At 42.7% G+C, this 22,035-nt stretch overlaps 1 protein-coding gene across 8 annotated transcripts in view; it reads right to left on the bottom strand.

The window, feature by feature from the left end:
- Nucleotides 1-22,035, bottom strand: part of JAKMIP1 (janus kinase and microtubule interacting protein 1) — a 1,798,968-nt gene that overhangs the window by 14,112 nt on the left and 1,762,821 nt on the right. For 5 of the 8 annotated variants that reach the window (XM_069203057.1, XM_069203046.1, XM_069203065.1 and 2 more), the window contains 2 exons: nucleotides 6,940-7,005; nucleotides 992-1,036 (listed from right to left, as the gene is read on the bottom strand). In XM_069203057.1, the coding sequence (XP_069059158.1) occupies nucleotides 992-1,036; nucleotides 6,940-7,005 (111 nt within the window). Of the gene's footprint in view, nucleotides 1-991; nucleotides 1,068-6,939; nucleotides 7,006-22,035 lie in introns of all 8 variants that reach the window. The other 3 variants (XM_069203080.1, XM_069203073.1, XM_069203087.1) reach the window with 1 other exon arrangement.

Raw genomic sequence — 22,035 nt, forward strand, 5'->3', positions numbered from 1 at the left:
ATGCTCACTGGGCCCTAGTTAGCAACTTTACCATCACTGAATTTCTTCTTCTTGGGGCTGCAATGGAAGTCATGGTGATCCAAAGAATAAAAGTATGAAAATGGCCCTCAGGCACAGGGAGAAAACTCTCAGAGAAGTCAGTCTTTCTTTGTTCAACAACAATGCCCCAGCTGGGGGATTTGTTGCTGAAAAACAATAGAGAACACCAAGCAGTGAAAAAAAACTGGTGACCACTTAGCATTCAAATGTGATAAAAGTGCATATGCTGCACTAGCAGGTGCGTTTTCATCACAGAGAGTCCCGCCAGGAAGGTGGGGATCTCAGCTATGATGGGCAGTTCTTCACCAGGGGAATGGAGGCAGGGAAGGCTGGTGGTCCACATGCCAGAGTTAAAAACAACTATAGTTGTGATAAAAGTCTCTTCAACCATAATAATATTTACGAAGAAAAATGGACTTTATGAATCCCAAAATGTCATAAAATTAATGTTGCTATCTGCCCAGCGTACTTGAATGAGTGCTTTAAAAGGGTAGCATAAAACACGTTTAATTTCAAGTACTAGATGCACCAGTCCCTTTCATTAACGGAAACAAAGTAAAAGTGTTTTCTCTGCAAATCTCGCTTTAATGACATGCGGCTATACAAATTCTTATTTTAATTGTTAATTGTTTCAATTGTATTTTTTGGTGTTTGGGATGTATGTTTCCTTGATAGTTTCTATTCACTAATATAAGCCATTGAATGGATTAATATGGCTTCTTATAGGTATTCAGGACACGTATATGCCATGTTAACAAGCTCATAGCATGCACAGATGTAACACTAGCACTATAAGCACACACTGTTCATCAATTCATGTGTGTCAATACTTACAGAAAATGTAACCATTTTATGCATGAAGTATAAGGAATAATTATTTAAAAAGTATGACCTTCATTTTTCAAAATGCTAATTGTGTTAACTTAAAGTTGAAAAAAAGAATAATACCAACCATGTTTATCCACTCAGATTTATCATCAAGGCCACAGAATGAACGCTAGTGAGAAAAACAAAAATAGGAACAAAAACTATAACATAAGATCAAAATAAACAAGAAAAAAAAGAAAAAAGAGATGTAAGATATGTTACATGGAATTTTGCAACAACATTGCAATAACATAACATTCTATAAGAAATAAACAACCAACACGTCATTTATTGGTGGTTTGTACATTGATGTATATTGTACTTCTTGGTCCTAACTTAGAAAATAGCATCAAAGGCATCTTTACAATTAATTTGACAACATCTTCCAATGGGAAAAATGTTGAGCTGTCATGACCTTGCTGTGTTTCGAAATAGACTCCAAGAGGGAGAATTAAACTCCTGGATGAAACAATCAATTAATGCAGAGGCATATTGATACTTCATGTGCCCAGAAAGTTGGACCCGTGCCACAGTTTCAGCATCTGCACATAACAAAAGTTCACCTAAAATTAATCAAATTAATAGCTAGAGTGCTCATCTTGAACATCTGACATGGATCTGACCCTTCTTTACCTATGCTAGACACCTCTGAACTAGACATTCCTGACTTCCTTTCAATCAAAAGTATAATAAGGAGCACAACCTGCCATATGATTCATGAAAAATGGTGGGTGGTAATAAACATGGTTGATGAATCTCATATTTCGCCATATTTATTAAGACTCCTTAAGATCCATTATGTATAGCAAAAACTTTTTAAACAAAACTATACATTTCTATTTTAACAAACAATGTTTGTCAGAGATCCATATGCTAATCTGCAAAGGATTCATCCTATTTATTCAGTACATATTTTGAGAAGAGCAAGGATTCTTAACAACTCAAGTAATGCACAACAATATTATGGCTTTCATTACTGTGGTGGCTGGTAATCTGCAGAAGTAGTATCGGGCATGCACGTGCACACTCAGTTTCACCTATCCACAAGTACACTCACAAACACACAAGCACACACAACATGCATTCACCCATTCACCAGCACATATGCGCATGCACTTGCACTCACTCATTCACAGCGAATGCGCACAAACATACATACATCCAGACATACACACAAAAACACAAACTATCAATAAAGCACTTGTTGAACCAACGCGTTGATGGCAGGACCACTAGGTGGTGGGAGGGAGAAGCACAGCAGCCCATAAGTAGCTCACTTGCCTTTGAATTTGCAAACATGCACTTTGAGTACTTTATACTTTTGAGTACGTTTATCATTTTTTGGTTATTCACAAAATCTGAGTGCAAGTTGCTACCAAAATAAACAATAGCCAAACACTGGTACTGCAACATCCTCCCACAGTAAATAATACCGGTAGAGGATTAAAAAAAACTTAGGAAATAAATGCTAAATTAAATTAAACTATTCAACATAGTTATAAGTATGAATAAATATAATGTAATGGTAAGACAATATTTAAAAATAGTGCATTAGTATTTTTTAATTATAATATAATTTAATACCCTATTTTCAATTTTAAAAAATCATGGGAAAAATGTTTTTAAAAAGAACTATAAGATATTTTAATTAGTCTTTAATAATTATTGATGCATTTAGAATTTTTTTTTTCGATTTAAACTTCAGAAACAAATAAACTAATAGTTCTGCATATTTCTTTTTCTATTTTGTCCTACAGTTTAAATAAATATATAAAATTAATTGATATAAAACATTTTATATAAAACTAGTTTAAATATTTATTTTCAAGTTAAAATCATTTTTCCTGTACTCTAACATGGGGAAACTCCAAAACTGATTTGGAGAGGTCTACTTGGTAAAGTATAGGGAAAAATAGTTTAAAAAAGTTTAATTTGGCTATATTTTAATAAACCTTATTGTTACATTAATGTTTAGATTCATAACAGAGGATTAAAATAGTCTATAATTAGACAAAAAAGGTAGATTCTGGGTGTGGGTTTTCTGAGGATCTCTGTCTTCAGCCCGCAATTGTATGCAGAGATCCATGTGTCAAAGAAAGTTAGATGTTGTTTCATGTACTAGTATATTTTAAATGGAAGCTGCAGCTGTTGATCTCAATATACAGTGTTTCCACATCTTAATGTAATTATTGTATAGATTAGTGTCTGAGTAGAAATGTGCACATTCAAAATTATGCATATACAGATCAGCTATGCTGGGCAAAATATTCTGCCCACATAAGTACCAATAACTGTAAGCACAGCTGTTCTTTCATTTGAAGAATATTCCCATTCACAGCTAATGTGGCACGCTGTATGATGGAGTGTGCAGGAGCAACATAATCCAGTGGAGTCTCTTCTAGAATTAATTATATAATCTTAACAGTCTCATATTGAAGAACCTTTGCATCCAGACCAATGAGAATGTTGATGGAATAGTCAAAAGATAATTCCTCCAAAAGGTTGAGAAGATCCTTTGTGTCCTGTAAGAGGGATGCATGGTTTTTACTATTGTTCTCAAGAAGAAGTAGTCAATGAATTTGGAAAAGATGTTCCAGGATTGACTCTACGTCCAATGCTATGGTCTCCCTGATCTTTATGTATGTTCTTTTGGAAAGACATAGGAATATGGAGTGATAAACAGAGTTGCCCATCTGGAGAAACTCTGCTTTATGTTTTGTGATCAGATTCTTTGAAAGGTCTTCTTGGGCCGAATTTTAGATTTTAGATTTTAGTCTGTGAGTAGGACCTCAGAATTTCCTTAGATAGTTTTGTTCATCAGCAATCTCAATCATTCTTCCTGCTAGTCGGCTGCATCGAGAAGAACAATGGCTTCCCCTTGCTAGCCATTATATCACTATGTCTGGATCTAAAGAACTTAGGGCCAGATATACGACCCTGAGTTTTGCGACTCGCATTTGCGACTCATTTGCGAGTCACAAATTGCGAGCTGCAAAACCATATGTACAACAGTGTACTTTACACTGTTTGCGGTTCCCAAAGGGGTCGCAAGTGACCTACCTCAGTAATATTCATGAGGTAGGTCACAACTTGCGACCCCATTGGCAATGGTTGCACTCACAGGGATGGTGGCCTGCTGGAGACAGCAGACCACCATGTCTGTGACTGCTTTTGAATAAAGCAGTTTTTTTTAATGCAGCCTGTTTTCCTTAAAAGAAAACGGGATGCATTTCAAAAACAAAAATGAAAAGTTTTCTTTTCATTTTTTCAGAGCAGGCAGTGGTCCGTGGAACCCCTTCCCGTTTGCGAATGGGTTAGCACCAATTTGAAATTGGTGATAACTGGGATTGTTTTGTGACTGCATTCACAGTCACAAAACAATCCTACATCGCACTGCGACTCGCATTTAGTAAGGGAACGCCCGTTCCTAACTCCGATTCTCAAACCATTTTTGCAATTCGGTAAATAGATTACTGAATCGGAAAAAAGGGTCTGTACATCGAAAAATGCTTTCGGGCGCATCATGCTATTTGCGACGAGAAAAAAGCTTTGTACATGTGGCCCTTAATCTGATAAAACTAATTTTTTTCAATTCAATTTTATGAACTGGACATTTGTAACTCTGTATGGAGGTTTTAAAGTCCTTAATTACTGCTTGCTTGAAGGAGGTCACTTCTGGTGGGATCAGTTGTGGGGGAGGGATAAAGGTGGATCTTGTGTTCTTCTCCAAATTCACATTCTCCTCTACCCAGTTGAAGAATGTAAGCCTTATTTACCAGGAAAAGGCAAACAGTTCAGTCTATACTTAATTATTTACCCTCATTCATGGGAACCAAACCCAGGCCTTTATTTAGTATGTTGTTGTTTGTTGTCCAGCAGTTTGCAACTGATGTTGACAATTAGTTCATTGCTTGGCTTATAGTAGCTTGGGGGCCCTGAAAGGATACTGGTGGGTAATGCCAAGGAGCTTGTGGCCAAAATGACATCAGCGACCAAATTATAGTTGTCGAGAAAACCTCATTTGCCCTCCCCCAGTGGTAAACTTAAAGTTGCCTATTCTGTATATTCTCCAAACTCGTAATGGAGCCTGTGGCAATCCTGCTGCCCACAGGAGGCAGCAGCACCCTCGTAATGCATTACAAAGGTGCTGGGCAGGGGGACCCCTGCACTGCCCCTGTGGCCCCTGCACCTTTTCTCCGCCAGCCATGAAACTGCCATGAAAAGGCTGGCAGAGAGCCAGGTTGTAACCGGGGGGCTGAGTTCAGTGCCACCCTGGCTGATTGCCGCCTGCACCACTGTCAGCCCGTCAGGAACATTGTTCCTGGTGGAAACGGCAGTCGTTTGGCAGTCTGACTGCCAAACTCTTATTTTGGCGGTCAGACTGCCAAACCGGAAGCAGTCATGACCGCCACCGCGAATCTGGCAGTCTGTTGACTGCCAGACTTGTAATGAGGATCTAAATGTTCAGATGGCTAATTATTATAACTAAAGCAATACAGTTTAAATCCCATTAAACAAACTCTGCTTTGCTGTACCATTACAACAATATTACAGTTGCATTGTTGTTTTGCCTTGAAAGCTCTGAGAATCGTTGCTGCTCCTCATCTGAGCTTTGTCAGTTCAACCCTATAAAATGGCTATTCCAAAACAGGTATTCAGTGCCTAGATCTTGCAGTTTTTCACTGAAATGCTATGCTTTTAGAAAAGGTTTCTCAGTCACCTGCAACAGGCTCAGAAATGTAATTAGGTGATACCATGAGAAATCCAGCAGCAGATATGGGCTAGATGTACTAAACTCTGGTCACAAAATACCAAAAGCAATTTGCAATCAGAATTTTGGCCACCAGAGTATTATTTTGCAAATTGACCTTGATATTAATAGGTCCCTTTGCAAATTACCAATTCCTAGTGGGTCACAAATCGCCCTACCATATGAATATTAATGAGGTAGGTCACAGTTTGAGACCCACTAGGAATCACAGTCATCTGAGGGATGAAGCCTTCAAGAAGAACAGGAAGCATTTTAAGAAAACGTTAATCGTTTAACTTAGATTTTTTAAGAATAGGCCGTGGCTGAGGAAATAACTGCCAACTCGTAATTTTTTTTAACATTCTCAAAGGCGAAGTTACTAAACCAGATTCCGGTCACAAAATATTAATACATACCATTCCAATTTGGTATTTGGAAGGGGTGACATAAAAGTACCTCTACTAAATAGTGAATCAGAATTGGGTCGTAAATCTAAATTGCAATTTGGTAACTTGTTACCGAATTGCAATTTGGTGTTTGTACAAAATAAAAAGCATTCCTGGGAATCAGGCCATTTGCGATCGCTAAAAATACATCTGGCTCAAGGTGCTTCACAATCAGTGGAAATCAGAGTTAACAGGCTCGAGACATACCTCTGGCTAATTCCAGTCTACAATTAATTTGTCAAAAAATGCCTTATTTATTCCACTGTACATTTGTTGTGAGGAATCTAACTGGCCTCACACTAGGACAAAAAGAATTATGGGAAAATATCTGCCACACATTTGGAGGCAAGAGAATATCTCTACAGCTCAAACCTTTTGCAAGCGATAGCATGTCTCAGTTAACTCAAACTAATGAAGTGAGGCAGAAATACATAAACTGCTAAACTGTTACAAAAAAAAGATTACTTCCTGCATTGTAACTGGTAATGATTTGTGGATATGAAAAATGCTTCTCGGGCTCACTCGATTTCTTAATATTTGGAGGAAAGCAAACAACTTTCTTCTTCTCAGAGACTCTATGGTACAAGATACTTTCGTTTGAAGATACTAGTAGTGCACGGACTACATGGGAAATTATCTGAGTTCACCAGGAGAAGTTCTCCATTCACCTCATTCAATAATCTCTATAAAGCTATCACTGGTACTATTTCAACACTTGTTAAGAGAGTAAGGCTGCAACAAATAAAGATTTTTATAAAATACATGTTACAAATGCGGTTAGATAGATTGCATTTTCTCCTTACATTTGGTTCTTACTTATTAACTTTAGAATATTACCTTTTCCTCTATCTCCTTGAGTTGCCTCTTTTGGAGTTCTATTTTATCTTCAAGTTCACGTATTCTCTGTGAGACAAATGAAACATTAGAACAGAATATGAGATGGACAAAGGCAATCAATTTTCATCATCAGGCTGAATTAAGGACACATTTTGTATATACCTAGTTAACATTGGTTACCTTCGGCTTTGTTTAAAATACCTGGATGTCAGTTCACAAAGCCTTTAACAAACTGAGACCAAAAAGGGCCATTTATGCTAGAAATCCCAAGAGCCCAAGGCACAGGATGACCAGTTCAAATGCTGGTAATGCTTTGTGTGAAATTGCAGTTCTAAACGTCCAACAAAAAATGTATCTCTTGGTGCCAGATTTAAGAGAAATTGCTCCAAACACCCTCATTTTTAAGAGTAAAGGTAAAAGAGAATATTTTCAGTTGTACAATTTTCCTAAAGGGAAATTGTGGGTTGTCCTCCATGGAAATCAGTAGAAGCTGGATTAGAAGCAGTGGGAAGTGGTCCACTATGGTGACTGGGTTCCACATGCATTACTTCTCCAGTATCAAGAATCTACTAAAAGCAATTCAACAAGGACCTCCATCATAGACTTTACTTTAAAAAGCAACTGTGCATGTTTGGTTAATAGCTGGGCACTGTTCCTTTTGCCCTGGTGAGCCTTGGGCCAGATGACGTTTACCACCCTCTCAATCTGGAGACTATTGGGGGAGGAGGAAGAGGTGGATGCGGTGATGTAGTGACCGCTCAGTAGCTGTACTTATATCATTGTGCAGTATAGCGTAGCAAACTTCAGTTGCTCACTGTGCTGACTGAAGGATGGGTAAAGCCCTTGCACCATCCTAAGAAGATGTCATGGCCATCCTAACATTACTGAGGTTGGCTAGAAAATTGCAGCCAGCAAATTCAGGATCCCCTGCAAAGCTGGCACTAACATCAAGGCCCAGAGGGACACATAAGCAGAGCTCCCTGCAGCAGTGCTGGCCTATGCACCTCTGCTACATCAGAGTAGGTCCTCTTATTTCCTCTATCCCCAACACCCTGACAGGCAGGCAGGGTGTCAGCCAAAGTAACTTCCATTTGGTATACAGAGGCGACAGTCTCTCCCACACAAGCTCAGGGGTGCCCCCTAGTCCACCACAAAAAGAAGGTCAAAAGAGGCATTAGCTAGACGACACAGATTGACAGTGCAGGTTAACTGAGACTAGAACCAATGTCCACGCCCAGAACCTTGAAGAAAGGAAGTAAGGCGAAAGGGGCAGCTGCAGCTTAGTGAGACATGGGGGCTGGTCAGCCCCCCTCAACTGACCAAGAAGTTGCCAGGAAGGCCCCAAGAAGCCTACCCTATAGAGGGAAGGGAAGTTCAGTAAATACTGAATCAGAATTGGGTCACAAATCCAAATTTCGAATTGGTAACTTGTTACTGAATTGCAATTTGGTGTTTTTACATAATGCATTTTTACATATTAAAAAGCATTCACCTAGCATTGCAGCCATGAAGGAATCCCGAAAAACAGGATGGGACACTCAGTATGATTATACAGAGGAAGAGAGCCCAAATGGAACTGGAGATCCCAGATTTCAGTCCGAAGTAGTAGAATTATATCTGAGAGCAACCCCAACACCCGGGGCTGGCAGAAGGTGGCTGGCTAGTTTGCAGTCAACAGAGTGCACAGGCAGGTAAGGCACCCCTCGCCTCAAGAAGATCTTTGACACAGAGCAAAGGCATTAAGGACCTTGGACAAGAGCTTTTGGGGTGAGGGAGCTGTAGAGGCAGAAGACCAGAGTGCTAATCTGAAGTAAAGAGGTGCACAGGATGTGTTGAGGACTTGGGGAAGGGGACTGTGGGCCATGAGGACATCCTTAAAAAGGTTGAGTGGGTACATTGAGTGGCATAAAAAAGGCAGGCTAGAAGTACAGATGAAATAAATTGAGAGACTGGGATTAAGGAATGTAGGGCTAGACAGTTCAAAAGGTGGTGAGAGGTCAGCATTATGGGAAGAGTTGAGGCAAAGCTGAGGGTTGTCACAGGATGCCAATGGAAGTGAAACATTGAGTTGGAGGCAGAGCTATAGAGGGCAGCAGCAAGTATAACCCTGCATTGGAGAATGACACAACTGCCATAAGACAAGCAACAACTATTAGCAGGTGGATCCTATAAGGGAAAGGGGGCCAGAGACAAGAAACCTAGACAGTCCTAAACTCAAAGCCATGCTGGGGACAGGCTGGAGAGTGAGTATGAGAGCACCTGGTGGGATGTGTGCAGTGTGATAATGAGGAGACAGAGAAGGATGAGAAGGAGAAAGGTGTCTAGGGACTATGGAGGTGACAGGGCAGAAAGGAATTTGTACAGTTTCAATTGTGCTATTCACAGGGGCAGCCCCTCTGCTATGGCAGAGGAGCATCGCCCCACTGCTGAAAACAGTAAAATAAAAATATTTTATTATCACTTTATTTTTTCGCTTCAGTTAGGGCGAGGTGGGGCCAGCCACTCTGACATCACCAGGGAGGAGTGGTATGTGCACTTCTAAGTCCAAGGCTGGCCAAACGGACATGCGCCCTTAGGACTCTCCACCTGGCTGTATTGCACAGCCAGGTGGAGAGACTAAGCACAGGATCCCCACTCACTCCCTGAGCGGCATTTCTGCCCGCTCAGGCCAATCCTGAGGAAGAAGAGAAGAAGAATTGAGGCGGCGGGACGTTTATTTATTTAATTTTTCATTGCCCTGCACACTGCTTCCCCTCCCCCCACACCTCCACCCTTCCTGGTAGGTGCCACTATGGGAGTTGGAAGGGAGTTGACATGCAGGGAGACAAGGCACCATCAGAGCCTGTTGGAACATGAAGGGCATTCTCCAGGCAGTTGCCTTCCGCAATGAGAAGGGCATCAAACACTTACCAAGGGTATGGCAGAAAGGACAGCGTGAGAAGGAACTAATTGGTATGGATGAGATTCTTGGACCAATATCAAGGAGTGAATTTGTGGCTACAGGATGACCCAGTGGCTTCAACTGTTTATTTTTTTCCAACGCTTGTGGCGCATGTGGCGTTGGGCTCTCCTGAAAAGGTAGCTAGTGTGCAGAGCGATTTCCAGAGGAATTGAGGAGAAGATAAAACAGCATCACTTTCCTAGAATTCTTTCTGGTTATGGCAGAGAGGCTGTGGAGTAAGGAACGATAGAACACTAAGGTGACTTTTGTAGTGGGCAATTAGGCAGTAGTTCACATTAAGGTTGTGAACAAGTTATCTACTAATAATCAGTATGTGTTTTGTTTACTGACAAAGTGTTGTTGCTGTGCTTGTAGTTAAACATTTTGTTTCAGGCAATGTACATTCCTGAACTGGACAACGAAGGGAGCTGATACACTTGTTAACAGTAGGAGAAGGTCTGTGGTTTGGGGTCTGAAACAGTCTTGACTGCAACAGAAGTGCTGCCAAAGATGTGAAGTGTTGCAGGGTAAGGCCATGGCAGCTAGCCAAGAATTAATTTGCTGCATCAACGATGCTCTCATACCTCCATGTTGGGAGGGAGTTCCTGAACGAAGGTGCACCCGCTTCTTTCCTTTAAGGACCATGGGGGCAGGAGGCTCAGGAGAAGCAGGAGACATGAGGAAAACTAATTGCGTCAAATGTGATGCAATGACATGTGCATTTGTGTGTGGTACAATTTATACATATGTGGTGAAGGAATGTTTGTGTTAGTGCCCACCACACATACAGACTGTTGTTATTTAGCATAAGTTATTACAACTTAGGATATATGTTTTAAGATATATGCTTCTCTATACCCCGTTCCTTACATTTCGTATGTGCCTGCATTATATGTTATCCAAGTTTACCATTCCATTCCTCCCCCGTTTTCCACTTTTTCCCATTCGGTTCCTACCAGCATTCTATCACCGTTGCTTTAACAGTTAACAGCTGTGAGGAGAAAAGTGTACATGTTGTGGACGAATTGGGGGAATGTGCAAACAAATATGTATTCCAAGCGGCAAGTGAAGTATTTAATACTGGGAATAGTTATCTCACTTGTGACACAGTGTTGAATGGAGAAACATAGACGAAAGAGGTATGTCATCCTACAAGCAGATAAAGAACTCGGGGGATACAACAATGATCCCATACCACTAGCAGGAATGGTGAATATGCATATAACCTTTAAAGACAGTTCAACGGTTCAACGGTGGGAAAGATCTATCTAACAAAAAGAGGGTCTAATTTATTAGGATGGGCTCACCAAAAAGCCTTAGGAATTAAACTTAATCCTAACTGCCAGGAACCTATGTTATTAATTGAGGAAGATAGAGAGAGAACTTAGGACGGTATGAGAAACTGTGTGAAGAGTTCCCTGAAGTATGTACTGATGAATTAGGCCATCTAAAAAATTTCCAACACAAAATCAAGCTAAAAAACAACCAGGTACCAGTAATACACAAGGTAAGTCCAATTCCTCATTTAATGCGTGATCCTTTACAGGAGGAATTGGATAAATTGGTTAAGCAGAGAAGCATACAACCTAGTGAAAGTTCCTTATGGCTAGCTCCAATTATAGTCACCCAAAAGTCTGGAGGAAGAGGTCTTTGCCTTTGTGTCAACTTAATAGATCGTAATGCAAATATTTGGTTGGATAGATTTCCCCTACTCAGAATAAATTAAATGATCATTGTAACTGGAGAGGCCAACCACTTTAGTGTAATTGATCTCTCTTCAGCCTACCACCAAATAGAATTATACCAAGATTCCAAATCATTAAGCGATGTATAACTCCTTTTGGAGAGTACAGGTACTGCAGGATGCCATTTGTTTTTGCTTTAGCAGCTGCAGTGTTCCAAAGAGTTATACAACAAATTTTGGAATGGATAAAAAATGTTTTGTGCTTGCAAGATGACATACTTATTTACAGCAATTCAGTAACTAATCATGACAACTCATTAAGGGAAGTTTTGACAGCACTTAAAAAAGCAGGTCTAACTATAAAAAATGACAAATGTCGTTTGGGATTCCAATCAGTAGATTACCTAGAACATACAATTTTCAAATATGGAATAAGACCTAAACCTGATTTAGTCAATGCTGTAAAAGATGCTCCTCCTCCAATAAACACGGAGGAATTAAAATTCTTTTTAGGGTTAGTTGAATATATGACTAAATTTATCAAGAATTTTGCAGATATTACCAAACCATTAAGGGTCCTCTTAAAAAAAGGTACCCATTTCAAATTGGGAGGCGGAATGCCAAGAAGCCTTTGAATCATCCAAAAAAGCTACTGCCATTGGCCCTTCTTGGAAAATTTTTACACCACACGTAAAACCATCCCAACTACTGATGCCAGTGGGAAGGTAATTGGAGCATCTTTAACTCAAATTGTGGAAGGCGAGAAAAGAGTTATAGCTTTTGCTTCCAGAGCATTAAAAGATGCTGACTGTAGCTACTCCACAGTAGAGCATGAGGCACTAGCATGTACTTGGGCTATTTCACATTATAAGCATTTCCTTTGGGGATTACTGTTTACTGTACACACTGACCATAAGCCTCTCATTTATATATTTTCAATGAGTGGGAGGGAGACCACTACTCCTCGAATAGGTAAATGGCTCATAGGCATGAAAGGATATAATTTCAAAATTGAATATGTTCCCAGTATAAAAAACTCAATAGCAGATTGTCTAGCTAGGCTACCATGCATAGAGGAAAAGTAAAATGCATATAAAAGTGAAGAACCTGTATTAATGATTATTATCCCTAGCATTACAAGGGAGGAGGGGAATACTTCCATGGAAAACAACTTAACTCTATTAAATGTGAAGGTAAAGACTGTCCAAGAATGGCCCCCAAAGTCTAATAAGCTAGACCAGGACTTCAAGAATTTTTGGGCTGTAAGACAAGAAATAAGTATAGCTGATGACAAGGTCATGAGAGGGGAAAGGATAGTGCCACTCAAGGACTTGTGGGATAGGATAACATAATTGGCTCATGAAGGTCCCCTGAGAAGAAGCTTAACCAAGGCTAAAGTAAGGGCCAGATACTGGTTCCCCAGCATGGATAGAATTGTGGAAAATAAAGTCAAGGATTGTTTGACCTATGCCATGAGTGCCAAAAAAAAGAATACCAGGTGTGTAGCGCTATCCCCTGTGAATGTGCCAACCAAGCCTTGGGATAAACTTGGTCTTGACATCATTGGTCCATTAAAACTTTCTATGTGGGCTTGTAAATTTATGTTGGTAATGGTACACTATTACTCTCATTGGGTCACCACCAGAGTTAGCAGCATCACAACTCAATCTCTGGTGAATCTCTTAGTCAACACATTCATGACAGAGAAGAAATTTGTGAATTCTTAAAATAATTGTCTATCATACATCATAAAACAGCATTATATTGTCCTCAAGCAAATGGGTTGGTGAGATGCGTCAACAGTATGATCAAAGAGTATATCCAACTTGCACACATATCAAGAATTCTTCCTGATAAGGCACTACAAAAAATGATTTGGTCCTATCACACAACCCCAAATTCAGTTACCAATGTATCACCCTTCTTAGCACTTAGAGGGAGGCTACCAGGCACCAAACTGACCCCAAACTGGCTCGGTGGAGGAGAGCCTAAATAGGTTCATAGAGATAAAATGAAGGATCAAGTCAAAAGACATCAGGAAGTGTACAGGAAAAGATATAACCAAATGCATGGTTCCTAGTCAGGGAAATGAAAGATTGTTGATTAGGTAATGGTTAAACTACCAGACTCCCTCCAAGGGTGAGGAACTAAATTTTAAATACCTGTGAAAATAACAGTTGTGAAGAAAAATGTAGTAACTTTAAAGGATGACAGAACGTGAAGCATGGACAGATTGACACCTCATTGTCCAACTCAGAATAATTCATGTATGGAGGGAGAGTCAAAAGATGAACTTGAAATACAGTAGGAATAATCAAAGCACTATAGCTCATGCTGGCACAATGATTATATACTCACTTGATCTTTAAATGTGTTATTGCCTTCCTACATTCTACAGAGGTCATCTACGGGAAGGAGAAGTGCTGTAATTTATCATAAGTTATGATGTATGTTTTAAGATATATGTTTCTCTATACCCCGTTCCTTATGGTATGCATATGCCTGCACTATATGTTATCCAAGTGTACGATTCCATTCCTCCCCTGTTTTCCTCTATTTCCTAGTTGGTTCCTACCAGCATTCTATCACTGTTGCTTTGACAGTTAACAGCTGTGAGGAGAGACGCTTGCTATTGGTAGTGGCTGGAGACTGTTGATAAATAATCTTGTCAATAAATGACACCATATCTACCTTGTTGGGAATAAAGTCTTATTTGTAATACAGATGTACATCTCTGTATATGAAAATTAGCTTGTGTTTGTCAGAAGGAAAATTCTCTTAAAAACAGTGAGTGTAGTAATGAATATCTGGGCTGCTGGGTGGGCCATTTGGCAGGGCATGTCATGGCAATCACACAACTGGGCACATCACAGCAACAGAGGCCTGGCTCTGGCTCACTTCGAAGCCCTTTGTGACCAGCAAGCCCAAAACAAACGAACGTGCTTTCATGTAGTTTCTGCCTGCCAGCACACTAACCTCCTGGTCCTAGAATTAAAAATAAAGCATAAACTTCTGAGGTTAAAAAAGAGACGAGAGCCACGGAGTGGCTGAATTGCACAATATGAAACCAGAAAACCTGGAATCAATCCTAACTTCCTTGCTTGAATAAACTGTGTGATCCCATGTAAATATGTTATTTCCCAGGTAAATGTGTTATTTCAGCGAATCTCCTTATTCTTCATTTTCACATATGCGAGCACCTACAAACATGTGAGAAGAGGATGTGCAATGCACAATAACCTCTTGTGTTTGATTTAATAAAATATAATGTAGCTCTATGTATACTATGAATATAGACTACATATTGTGTACATATGACGACTGACATGCCTCTTAGATTAATCGCATTAAGATTGTGATCAAGTTAATGTTTTATAAAGATCACTTTACTAATTACCTTCCAATATAATGTAATGTTATTGCAAGATTTACATGCCACCGATTTTCAAGGCTCGGCTCGTGCACAGGCTCTTAAAACTAAGCAAGAGTCCTGGCTCAGCTCACTGTTAATGTATTGGCTCGCCCACTACATGGCCCTGTCTGACAGGTCACAGGACCACATCATCACCCTTAGTAGCAAATGAGAACAGAAGCAACATGGCACTGGCAGACATAATGAATAAAAGCTGCGCAACATGCACTGGTTGAAAATTGAATAATTACTAAACAATGGCATTGGGTGGTAAAGGTGAAAATGATTTATCATGGCACTGGAAAGTGCACATGGCAGTGACCCCTAAAAGGTAAAATGGTCACTTCATGGCAATGACTGTCATAGCTAATCAGGGGAATATCATTGCAGTGACTGACAGAGAGAAAATGGGCAGGCAAGAGTATTAGCTACAAAAGGGAATTGAAATAATGAAGGTATGTTGTGGCTGGAGTGAAACTGACAAATAATGGAATCATTTGGCAAAGCAGAGATTGTCAGTCCTAGCACTGACAGGAATATGAGGAAAGAAGGGGGAAAGCAAGGGCACCTCATGACATCGGCTGGATAAAAAAGAAACAGCCTTAACATGGCTGGCAAAGTGGAAACGTGCATATTGCCGTGTCTGTGGACATGCGAGTACGTTGCACTTGTTGCGTGCATACAGTGTGGCCAGCACAGCATAAATTATACAACGAAGATGGCGTAGTTTGCACCGGGCGGTGGCTCAGCGGTCATGGTCATTCGTTACTCCTTGCTTCCAACTTTGACCACACCCGCCTGCCACACCCTATTTACTGGACTCCACACGTGACCCTTAGGTCACAGTATAACTGCACAACAGGAGGGGTTGCATCTGCAACACCTCTCGCATCTTCAACTAGATGGTAGTGCACGCGACTCCATTTTATCACAGGCGCGACACTACATCCCTCCCAAAATTACAAAACACAATAAAAAACACATTTCGGCATACACTGCTATCAGCAGCCAGACTCAACGTAGTCATAGGTTATCCCACCACTCAGTTATACCAGATAATCATGCAATCTAGTTGAAGGTGCTGGGTTGCTCCTCAAACCATATCAAGACTCAGCAGCCCGTCCAGCAGATGACACCAGCCCTCTGGGGCTGATGGCGGGGCCACTGTCCTGTTAAGAGGCCTCCTGGTCACTGTCAGCAGTGCCACCATTCGGCTGGGTTTCTTCTGATCGACTATCATCCGACACCTCCTCGGAATCTGCTGGACTGGGATCATTCTGGGTTGTTTCGTCAGGCACAGGCAAGGGGGGTGAAACCTTTTTAACCACGAGATGTTGCAAGCAATTTGTTCCGCTCCCCTTTTTGTCACAACAATGGATCCCTGGCACCCAGTAACGGTTCAGGGGTGATCCTCGAATGGTAGCGGACATTTGCTGCCGGGAAACCTGGATGAGAACTCAGTCTACTACTTGCAATTCTGAATGATGTGATCGCCAGTGATGGCTTGCCATGTCATTAGACCTCTTCCTTTTGGAATACTCTTTGTTCTCGTTCACAAGTGCAGGTGTCCATGACTCATGATGGGGAATGACACCCGTCACAACTTGACCTATCGAGAGGTGACTTGGGGTGGCTCCCGTCGTGGAATGTGGGGTCTCACGGTAGTCATGAAGAAAAGAATACACTGCTAGCTCCGGCGTCTTTCTCTTGGCAGAAGCGATTCGGACCACTTTGTTTAGGGTCCTCATAAATCTTTCAACTATCCCATTGGCTTGGGGCTATCTTGGTGTGATTTTTCTGTGCTTTATGCCAAGAAAGCATAGATATGCTGCAAACTCCCGTCCTTGGAACAGGGCACCATTGTCAGTTTTTATCTCTTTGACCGTTCCATGGGTGGCAAACATCTTCTCCAGCTTTGGTATTACTTCAGTCGCTGTCAGAGCATGGACCAGTTCCATCTCCGGGTAGCGGGAGCAGTTGTCTATCATCACATCATATGCTTGCCATCAGGTAGGCTCCCAAAGTAAAGGCAGGTTGAGATCCAGGGTTTTTGAGGTCGTTTCTCTGTCTCTATGCGGACAGGTGCAGTAGGCTCTCCTGCTGCTTGACACCAATGGCAGTAGCGTACTAGCTCCTCATCTCTCTCACCTATCATCGGGAACCACACTTTGGTTCTCAGTCCGCTCTTGGTTTTCACCATGCCTTGGTGTCCAGCATGAGCTAATTGGACCGCTCTGTCAGCAAGGCTGGCGGGAATCACTAACCGGTGCCCTCTGAGGAGGCACCCTTCGTTGCTGATGGTCAACTCTTGTTGAACACGGTACTGCCCTTCCATGGCCTTCTGTGCTTCCGGGGTGAGTATACGCCACTGTTTCTGCCCGGTGTGCCAGGTATTACTTCTCATGGCTTGCAAGGCTCGTTGTATGTTTTCATCTTCTTGGGTGGCTTGCTGTATAGCTTCCACCGAGATAGGCAGAGGCCAGGACTTCCCCACCACACCTCTCATGTACTATTCCGTCTCTAGAGCCTTGCCTTCTTCGGTGGGGGTGGCGGGCCTCGGGTGTCTTGAGAGGTAATCCGCCGGATTGTTTGTTCCGGGGTGGTATTCAACCTTGCTAATTGTATTCTTGCAGTTGTAGCATCCATTTTTCTATGTGCTGGGGCAGCTTGGAGGTGGTGCCATTGAACAATGGAATGAGCGGTTTATGATCGGTGGTGACAATGAACGGATGTCTGTACATGTACAGATGAAAATGTTTGAACCCCCAATGAATAGTGATTAATTCCAGCTCAATCTGGGAGTACCTTCTCTCCGTCTCCGTCAGGGACCCACTCACATAGGCCATTGGGACCCATTCTTCTGCTTGAACTTTCCCCAGGAGCACCGCTCCCAGCCCCATCGGGCTGGCATCTACTGCTACAGTGGTCTTTCGCTCGGTGTCGAAATATCGCACCGTGGTATCTGCAGATAACGCATATTCTTTTGCCTTGAATGCGCACTCCTGGGCTGGACCCCATGACCATGTAGTAGTGGCTTTGGTCAGATCCCTCGGGGTTATGTTAGGGATGTGAGATCCTTAATGAACCGCTCACAGTAGTTTACCATGCCTAAAAAACTCTGGACCTCTGTTACATTTGTCAGGGACAGCGTTCTTGATATCTGCAACTTTGCCAGGTTCGGGAGCGACTCTTTCTGACGAGAATGTGTAGCCAAAAAATTGTATCCTGTTTTTCAGGAACTCACATTTCCCTTTGTGAAAGGTGAGGCCAGAGTCATTTATGCTCTGAAGGACTTTCTTCAGCTGTGTATGATGTTCCTGCATGGTCTTTACATAGATCAAAATATCATCACTTACGTTGATGACACCTGATAGGTCTCCCAGTAGCTCACAAATGGTGTTTTGAAAGACTTCTGCCGCACTGGAGATCCCAAAGTTCAACCTTCTGTAGCGGCGAAGTTTGACGTGGGTGGAGAACGTTGTGATGTAGCGAGACTCCTCCACCAGGACTAATTGGTAGCATCCAGACCTTAGATCGAGCTTTGAGAACCACTTTGCTTCACTCAATTCTCCTTTGAAGTCATCAATAGTGGGAGTAAGGTGTTGTTCTCTTTTTACCGCAGCATTGGGTAGCCTCATGTCGACACAGATTGTGACTTCCCCCGGCTGTTTAGGTTTCTTGGCCACTACAACCGGTATACCCACTGTGTGGGGCCTTCAACTGTCTTAGTGATCCCTGCAGCTTCCAGTTTTTTCAGATCCCATTCAACAAGGGGTTTGAGGTGGAACACTATTTGTCGATGTCTTAAAGCCACTGGTTGGAGCCACTGGTCTATTTGTAGGGTGATTTCCTTGTTCCTGAGACATCCCATTCCTTTGAATACCTGGAAGAATGACTCTAAGATGTCACTGAGACTCAATGTAGACGTCAAAAGTGAAAATCACGATGTTTAGTTCTTCGGCCGTGTGACATCCTAGAAGGATGCGCTGGCCTTCTTCAGCAACATACATGTATACTTCAGTTCCGTGCGACCCATGACAGATAGGAACTCAGAACTTCCCTCTCATGGTGAGTGGTCACACTTGCCTGTAGCGCGAACACTTTGATGTGTGTTGGCATGAGGGATGGTAGCCGCTGCAGGGTTTGATATGTCACATGTGACATGGCGTTGATGGACGCGCCAGTGTCTACTATAGCTACGGATGGACATCCTGCTACTAGCACCTTGCATTTGGGCAGTCTTTCATTCTTCCGTAGAGCAGTGCTGATGGTGAAAATGGAATGGACTATCTGTGTCGCCTCTTCATCATCTTCCATGTCACTGCCACGGGACTGAACTTCGAAGGCAGTGTTCACTGTGGTTTGGGTGGGTACACACCTTGACGAAGTGATTGAGTTTTCCGCATCCTGCGCATTTCTTACCCTTGGCTGGACATTTGTACATGGGATGGGTCGATCCTCCGCATCTCCCACATGTTCTCTGTGGTGGCGTTGGGTTCTGAGGTCTGGGTTTGGAGGAAGCTAGCATGACTGCAGCAGCTTGTTCGTCTTTGACCAGGCTCTGGATCGCGGCCTCCATGTGGGATGCTCTAGCTTTCGACAGTTCTTTCATCCTCCCCATCGTCAGGATGTCTACAATGGAGTGTCTTGATTTTTCTAGGATGTGTTCCCTTAGTTTGGATGTGGCACAACTTTGAATAATCTGGCTCCTAACTTATTTTTTCTCGTTGTGGAACTCGCACGTGGTAGCTAGTTCTTTGAGTCTCATATAGAACATGTCAATGGACTCTTCAGGTGTTGCCGGGCTTGCCTAAATATGAACCTCTCATAGTCGACGTTGACCATAGGTTCGAAATATGCTTGTAAGGCTGCAATGAGGGTTAGGTGAGTCTTCGGCTCTGCCTCGACTATCGTTTTAGATATGCGATGTATGTCTTTTCCTCCCAAGTGCACTAACATGGCTCTTTTCTGTGCATCCTCAATCTTTGTGGCTTCAAAGAAGAACATTAGTCTCCCTACCCAGTCTCTCCACCTGAAAACTTGTGCAGACTGGGCACCCTCCTCTGTGAATGGCTCTATGGTGGGTATTGAGTTCATTGTGCAGATGCCGTGCACCCAGTGGCTAACTCTCTGGCAGTTGTGTGGCAAGGTGAGTCTTTAATGTCACAACCTTGTGTACTGAGGGCAGTAATTCACTGAAGGGATGCTCTGGGTGGTCTGTTAGTGTGTAGTTGCCTTGCAGGGCTCCCTTTACTGAATATACCGGTGTCCTCAGTGTAGCAAGGCACAGTGCCTTTAAGAGGCTTTATTGAGCAGGAAGGGGCATGGCCACAAGCGTCCCTGGCGTCGGAGGGGACTGTACCTTTCATTCTTTTCAAGGCCTGGCAGGGGGTGTGGCCAGCAGCGACTCTCCAGCCCTCTATATCGGGCACGTTACTCCATAGAGGCCAGGCTGGGGGTTGCCCTCTGTCGGCATGTGTCCTGAATACGCCCGCACCATCGTTGCAGCAGTCGGAGCAGGCTGAGGTGAAACAGACGGCAGCGGAGGATGAGGCATGAGCCCCCAAGCCACGTGGTGGAGCTAGCGGCTGCCTCGTCGAGGAAAGGTCAGTGGGCAAGCCACCTTTGTCGCCAGTGTTGTGTCTGTGGACATGAAGGTATGTTGCACTTGTTGCGCGCATGCGGAGCAGCCTGCGTGGCATAAATTACACAGCAAAGACAGCATAGTTTGCACCGGGCAGTGGCTCAGAGGTCGTGGTCACTCGTTACTCCTTGCTTCCAACTGACCACCCCCGCCTCTCATACCTTATTTATTGGACTCCACATGTAACCCGCGGGTCACAACATACCTGCGCAACAGGAGGGATTGCATCTGCAACACCCCTCGCATCTTGAGCAAGATGGTAGTGCCCGCGACTCTCTTTCGTCACTGGTGCAGTACTGCACATATTATGGCCATGGCAGACAGAAAAAAGCATTTGCAATGCAGTGGGTCTAGCATTTGCTCGAGTTCGAGCTATTAGCGTTGTAAACTGCTAACCGGGCTTTTCTTGCCACATAAATTGTAAATGAAAAGTAAAACAGTTTCACATAAGCGAGCCGACAACCGCCATGATCATCAGCATGGAGGAGACACACAAGAGCAAAAAGAAGTTTGTTCACAGTCAAACGTGTCGGCAAAAGTGCAATTAGCCATGTAACAGGGGCGATGCCCAAGGCGGTAACCAAATCGTCCCAAAGAGGGGCAAAAGTAAAGCAGTTGCCAAAGATAAAGTAGGTATACAGCAGACAAACTGTGATTATATATTCCAGAATGGTACACTCTTGTGTTGATTAAAGGAAATTCGAGAGTGATTTAATCGCACGATTTATTTTTCGCAGCAAAATGAACATGCTAGTTGGATTACATAAATGCAAGGATGACACAAACTGTCAACAGTATTTGCATAGAAATGAAAATTAAGCCCCAGCAGCTGGGATGATTTACTGAAGCACCTGGATGATACATAAATTCACTATTTGTGTGGAGAGCAAATCTTACACACATTAATATGTCAAGAGAAGAAAGACGATTAATATTCAAAATGCTGTGGCGTGAAAACACTGCATAAGGTGCAGAACTTTAACAGCGCAGGGGAGATCAAGAGGACCCCACACAGCTTGTCCTGTACTAAATTTGAAATAATCGATGTGGACGGAGACGCTCCACTCATCCCGTGCATCACTCTCACGTGGGAAGAGCTGGTTTCGTGCTCTAGCCCGTTGTGCCCGGAGGACATTGTGTGACGTCACTGCCTCTTGGTCCCCGCACACTCCTCACCGTGAAGCCTCCCTGCTCAGTCGAGGCGGCAAGGGGTGAGGGATGCAGGAAGTCGTGCCAATGCGGTGACAGGCAGGACGTTGCTGCTTGGTACTCAACTTTTCAGCATGCGGAATACAGACTTAAAAGTAAAGTGGTGAAAAGCTGCGACTGACCAACAGTCTAAATGCGGAATGTCTAGCACGATAGCTGTTCCAAAATGTTAGTGGCATGCACAACAACGCGAAAAATTAAGAGGG

Source organism: Pleurodeles waltl, chromosome 1_2 (genome assembly GCF_031143425.1).
Source record: "Pleurodeles waltl isolate 20211129_DDA chromosome 1_2, aPleWal1.hap1.20221129, whole genome shotgun sequence".
Lineage (NCBI taxonomy): Eukaryota > Metazoa > Chordata > Amphibia > Caudata > Salamandridae > Pleurodeles > Pleurodeles waltl.